This window comes from Hippocampus comes, unplaced genomic scaffold (assembly GCF_001891065.2).
Source record: "Hippocampus comes isolate QL1 unplaced genomic scaffold, H_comes_QL1_v1.1 scaffold9, whole genome shotgun sequence".
In the NCBI taxonomy this organism is placed as follows: domain Eukaryota; kingdom Metazoa; phylum Chordata; class Actinopteri; order Syngnathiformes; family Syngnathidae; genus Hippocampus; species Hippocampus comes.
Genome location: NW_017805275.1, coordinates 826,090 through 832,809, shown reverse-complemented (window position 1 = coordinate 832,809; position 6,720 = coordinate 826,090). Strand labels below are relative to the sequence as shown.

The window sequence follows — 6,720 nt, the reverse complement described above, 5'->3', positions numbered from 1 at the left end:
TGTACAACAGAGCCACTGAAGTGTTCCTGAGATAAGAAAGGAGGATCGACTTTATTTTCAAATAAGCAGACGCTGTGAGAACTACATTGGTGAGTCAATGAATTTTATTCTTCTTGTCATTTTATTTCGTTAGTATTAAATTCATGGTAACGAAATAAAATGACAAAGATACAAACATGTATCAAATAAATCTGCTCACCTGCAATTTATAATGGCGCAATGTAGTCACCTTCGTGCACGAAAGTTCGTTCAGTCTCAGCTGTTAGTCAGTTATTAGTTAGTCAGTTATGTCAGTTATTTGCTGTTGTATCGTCGATTTTCAAAATGCAAATGATCTGTTTACTTTATTTTCAAAGAACAGTTTGTTTTGTTATTGTTTGGTTGGTGTCTTATATGAAACTGCGACATTGCGCAATTTATTGGACAGACTTGTTTAAGATCACACAGCGTAATTTGGGTGGCATTTTATTTTGTATTTTTAAATCATCTTTATATTTTTGACTATCTGTAAATTTAGTTTCCTGCTCTTAATTGTGAATGCATACTTGATGGTTTTAAATGCTCCTGAAATTAAGTGCTGCTTGACGAGCCTATACAGCATTGTGTTCATAATATGTGACGTCACTGAAGGCCTAAGGTTGAAATGCACGGCCCGCCACTGTATTCTAGTATGTAAAAACAACCCCCCCACTGGCATTGTACCCCGTCCAGCGGGGCCCGTCCCACTATTAGAGAAGGACTGAATTAAACCAACATGCAAGTTTTTGAACAAATTAACTTTCTTCAATGTGCAGGTGATTGATCCTTCGCCTCGGAATGTCTGCTTTCATGTTACATTTCAGATTTTTCCTGTAAGAACAGAAGTTAGGAGTTCCACAGCGTGGCATATGTCATCTTAATTGGAGTGGGCGTCTGCAGGGATCAGACAAATGTGGCACAAAACAATGAAGTGAAGGCAGTCATGCAAACACTCAAATGATAAAACGTCTCCAGGGTTTATTATTTCTTGTGAGCCCAGTGACAGGACGACAGAAGAATTCAATGCAACTCATTTTAAACCTAGCAATGAAAAAAATTAAATAGACTTTGCCGTGTACTTTGACTCTTTATTAACCTATTCGCTGTGGTAGAGAGTAACACACGTTCAATAAATCAATAAATAGCAAAATGGCTGGATAATAGGACTTGTTTCCTGATATTTCTTCACAGCATTGACTCCAGGCACAGAATAACCTTGCTCATCTCCTTTGACCTTTATGTCAATGCCATTCACTTCGCCACTTTCATTTTATCATGGGCCTGATACACATCACATGACCACAGGATGGAGCGCATATATAGGAGAGCATCTTTTCCACCCTGCTTTAGCCAAAGTTAACCCCACAAAATGCTTCGTCTGCCTGAAGAACCTCTACTAGAATCTTCCATGACTACTGGCTGCATACCTGTCAACCTCGAATAATACCTGCCCTTATAAATGATTACGACTCCCCTTACAAAGCAACAAAAACCCGTACAACGGCTTACCACGCATGCGCACATCATGCTTTATCAATCCGACCGTACGCAGCGATGAAAAAATATATACGATTGAGGATTACTTTTGCTGGGTTGCCGTGACAATAGTAGCGATCGGCGACGGCATTGTTGTTGGCTACCAGCAGGTGAGACGATATGGATTTGAGCCAAAATGGTCTTTGTGAGATCGGTTCACAATTGCTTTTTTTCCCCCCGTGTAAAAGTTGTCATACGCCGTACATGATTTGAAATGATAAAAAAACATAAAATACGGGGAAAACGTACAAGTTGACAGGTATGTGGCTGTCAGCTAGCTACTTCTCCATTAGCATGACACCTTCGATGGAGCAGGACATTTGGGCGGCATCTTTGGGTGTACAGAAATATCCAGACAGCCATTAACTGGTGTGTTTTTCAGTGAATACTTTGATATAATGCCACTTTGTTGAATGAGAACCATTTATTTTTACACTATGTGACAGTAAAGAATGCTAAAAGGTAACTTTAAACATTGCCTTATGATGGTAAAAGTGTAAGTTTCATTTTTTAGCATTACAAACACTGTTTAACAAAATTAAAGTTAAACTGGTTAAAATGACACTTTCAGTGAGCATCCCTGCTTTCAGCTACTTGCTATTTACATTTAGCATCTGCAATTTGTGGTGTATATGTGTAACATCACATGACCCCTTAAACAGGTTAGCGAACTTGGATGCGTATGCACATTGATAACCACATTTGAACCTGAACTTGCTTGAATATTATCGGTATCTTCAGACAAACGTTAAACACGGGTTTATCATTTACTAATCTAGAAAAATGATATGATACAGTATGTAAACATGAAAAAAAAAAACAACATCTTAAATGGGCATGGTAGCTAGTTCTTGAAGACATCTTAAGTAAAACAAAAGATAATATAGACGTTTAATATATTTACGGCTGCTGTGTCCCTTGTCCGATGCCATAGGGGCTCCACCAGTGACCTTAAACAGAGGAAAATGTCTTTTCCTGTTTTGTTGGTTGCGCAAGACCCCTATTATACTGCTCATATTTAAAACTCATTCACTCCCAAAGACATATTTATATGTCTTTTCACACTCCACACATTCAACCCCAGATACTTTTTTTTTCAATTTTTCCAAGACTTAGGGTAAAAAAAAAGGGGGTCTAGAATTGGCTGGTACTGAATGAGTTAATTGATCCGCCAGAAACATTCCTATAGGTTGCAGCACGTTCCGTTTCTATGGTTATCGTCCCACACACACACGCATACATACGTTGGTTAGTGAGACCAACTTCTTATCACATTCTTCATTCCACATTCTCATTTCCTCTCCTAACCCTTCCACTGCTTATCAATCAGGCTACATGACAATCTCCTAATTTATGACACTAACCCCCTCCATCTCTTCTATTTCCTATCTGAACCTTTTCTCCCAGTGCCTCGGGCCAAATGAAATACCCTCTCCATTTCTTTGTTGGCATTTTTCCGTTGCATCCCATTCTGCTCCATCCCGCTGCATCAGATTCTGCCTGTCTTCCATCCCTTGCCCCTACACAGATTGAGCATCTAATTTCTCTGAGGAGATGCTGTCACTTGACTGCTCCCGGGGACTAAATGGCCCAACTTCTCCTCCTCCTCTCTTTCCCCTCCTGCACCCTCTGGGCCCCCACCCCGCTGTACCTTGGTGGGATTATGTGACTCTTAATTCCTTTTCTGCACTCACCTGAAGAGTTTGGCAGGGCATGAAATAGGGGGAGTGCTTCAACGCAAATACAAGTTTGGAGACTGGGGGTAAGAAGGCCATTGATGGGAGTGTACTGCATGATCGTGAACATTCCATCCGCCTTTTGAGGGGTGGTCATGTCTCATGCAAATGAGTCACTGCTCACCCTGTCCTATAAACTGCTGGGCCAATGCCACATAAGATAGCACAACCTGACAGTAATGACAGCATCACTCGTCAAGGCAGAACTTCATCACCAGGTCACCGTATTACACTTGCAAAATCTATGCATTGTCTACTGTATTTCCCCACAGGGTAAATTTACTTGAAATTGAAACTAGATGTTTGAAATCAAATCCGAGTCACATTATTGTTTCCTTATACTGTACCGTATACTGTAAACAAATACACTGGTGTATTCCAAATACTGTTTGGGTCGTTGGGAAGGGCATTCTACATAAAATTCCTGACTTGATGATTAACTGATTGTTATTATCTTAATAATAACTTTCACAGGGATGTGAGATGTTAGAAGTTTGGGAGAAAAAGTTAGAGAGGGCTGACTTAAATGGTTTAGTCACGTCCGGAGGAGCAATCGTGAGTATATCGCTCGAAGGGTGATGGGTATGGAGCTGCCAGGTAAGCAAGCAAGGGGGAAGACCTAAGAGAAGGTTGATAAATGTAGTGAGGGAAGACATGAGGGCAGTTGGTGTTCAAGAGGAGGATGCAGGAGATGGATTTGGATGGAAAAGGAGGACACGCTGTGGCGACCTCTAATGGCACCAGGTAAAAACAGAAAAGAAGAAGAAAAGAGGAGTGTGGGAAACACTGACTGAATTTTCTGAATTAATTTGTGATTAAACAGAATAATGCTGCTCCATTGAATTGAAGTTTTCACTTTGGATTTAGCTCATAGCTGTCATTATTTTCTTCTCCAGTGATTGCAGACTTGCTAAGGGTGACTTAACAGTGCATCTGCTGGCCGCCGCCAAGTAGTGCACTCCATATTGACTAATTTGCTTCATCAACAATTACAACATAGTTCCACACAATGAAATGATCAACAATTGATGATGTGCACAATGTCCACTGACATGGCATTCATATGACAGTGAATTCAGTCAACTTTTCACAGTGCAATTTTTTTTCCACATGTTTATCTTGTCATCAACACATACCCTTACTGGAAGCAGTTTCTCATTTTTTCATTGTGCAACAAAACTGTGCAATGTGGGCTCTGCACCTGCAATTACAACCCAGCACGTATGACCATTATTATGGCCAAAGTGAGTCGACCCAATTTGAACAATGTTTCACAACAGCAAAACAGAATTGCAGGGGCAGCTTGTTCTTCAGAGGAAATTCCAACCATTCATTTTCTATAGCGCTTGTCTTCATTAGAATTGTAGGCGAGCTGAAGCCTATCACAGCTGATTTTCGGGCAGTGGGTACGGTACACCCTGAAATGGTCGCCAATCCCTCACAGGGCACTTGGAGTTAAACAACCATTCACATTCACACCTATGGACAATTTAGAGTCTCTGTTATCCTAAACCGGGGGTAGGCAACTCCAGTCCTCAAGAGCCACCGTACTGCCTGTTCCGACAAAAGACCCATTTCAAATTCATCAAGTTCCTTATCAGGCTTCCACCGAGCTTGCTGATGAGGTGATCATTTGAATCAGGGGTTTGTTTTGGTTTTGTCCGTTTGCGTGAATAGTATTTTTTTACCCTCACTGATCAGCTTCTCTATTTTTCTTCATGCAATCAAATAGTGCTATCTTCTCCAAATGCTCTCAAAAACAAGTGTGGATTAACTGTGTCCTTTAGGCTTGTTATTCATATGCACACTTCACCTGTGGCTATTGTTAATGAATTGTTACAATGGAATGCAAGCGCAAGACAGGATTCCACAGGTAGCCCTCGTTGGTAATTCCATTCATCCATTTTGTAGTGTTTGTCCTCGCTGGGGCTGCAGGACAGCTGCAGCCTATCCCACCCTGGACTGGTCGCCAGCCAATCACCAGGCACATAGAGACAAACAACGGCTCATACTCACATTCACCACGATGGACAATTTGGAGCCATCAGTGAACCTAATACAGGTATTCATGTTTTTCGAATATGTGAGGAACACAGAGTAACTCGAGAAAACACGCAAGCACGGGGACAGCATGCACACTCCATATACAGTTGAATAGATGGAAGCTATACATTTTAATAAGCATAAATATAAATTGATACCAGGTTTCCTGAATAGAGGCAGAAGTGCTAACCACACTCCGTTTTGGTATCTCATAAGAAATTAAAGTAATTTGCAGAAACAATGTTCTATTTATTATGCTCTATTAAAGGTTCTAATTTAAGCCCCGATTTCAGCAGTACTGCACACTTACTCGGTTCCGGAAAGTTAAAAAGTGGATAATAGCGTAATAGTAATACAGCGATTTAAACGAAAAAGTTGATGACACACAAAAGCGACACATAACATAATGACATCTGATCGCTCCTCACCTGATAAAGCCTCCCTGGAAAAAGCAGAACGACAAGACGTAAAGGATCCGAATGACCTGTGGGAGCATCCTCTGATTCGACAATCTCTCCACGGCCACGCAGAAGAACTTGACTAAAGTGGAATAATGTCGCCAATTAGCAAATCCAGCGTCCGCGAGGGTCGACAGGCATCGTCTGTTTCCTTCCTCGTATTAGCGCGTCTAAGAAGGAGCGTGCCTTTTGGGGGGTGGGAGAAACTTCTTCCTCCTCCTCCCACACGCACTCCAGGGAGACTGAGCACATCCAAGCCGACGCGGAGTTCAGCAGGCGGCTGTCATTCAATCAGCGGCTCGGTGGTACTCTGGTGCTGGGTGTTGGTGACTTCCGGGAGTTGTTTTATTATTATAATTATTTTAATCAATCATTCATGCGACGATAAACCGTAAACACACCCAAAACACTGGAAACCGAGTAGAAAATGGACCGGATATTGTTTTGTCTTAATTAGGAGGATACAGGGGAAGGGGTGAGCTGAGGGCGAATCTGCAAAATACAATAATACATCCGAAAGAAATACAGCAAGTGTATTAATAAATGGTTTCTTGGTGTGAATAAAGTCGATACCTTGTGATGATTGGTGGTGTTACGTCACCAACGTTAATTTATATCCGAAGGGGGGGGGGTGCCCTATTAAATATGCGCGTATTCATCATCCAACAAAAATTTGAAAAAAAAAGTTATTACACTTTATTAACCTGAAAACAACAAATCTCCAATGTTTGTATTTGGTTTTTTTTGCTTTGAAAGGCAGAGAAGAGGAATCAAACAAAAACAAATAAGCACAACCGTAGTTTGGCCCAACGTAGTTGCCGTACGAACACGACCAAGCCGATTAGGTATAGAGCTGCAGGTTACAACGCTATCAAAGTTGTGCATAGGCGAAAACATTTGACAACTGAAATAAGGTAACATTTGTTTTT

General features: G+C 41.1%; 1 protein-coding gene across 2 annotated transcripts in view; it reads right to left on the bottom strand.

The window, feature by feature from the left end:
- The window catches only part of glra4a (glycine receptor, alpha 4a), a 59,642-nt gene extending 53,375 nt beyond the window's left edge, over window positions 1–6,267 (bottom strand). The window contains exon 1 of one of the 2 annotated variants that reach the window (XM_019870100.1): window positions 5,762–6,267. In XM_019870100.1, the coding sequence (XP_019725659.1) occupies window positions 5,762–5,829 (68 nt within the window). In that variant the 5' untranslated portion in view covers window positions 5,830–6,267. The remainder of the gene's footprint in view (window positions 1–5,761) is intronic. The other variant, XM_019870099.1, reaches the window with a different exon arrangement.
- Between the last annotated feature and the right edge of the window lie 453 nt (window positions 6,268–6,720).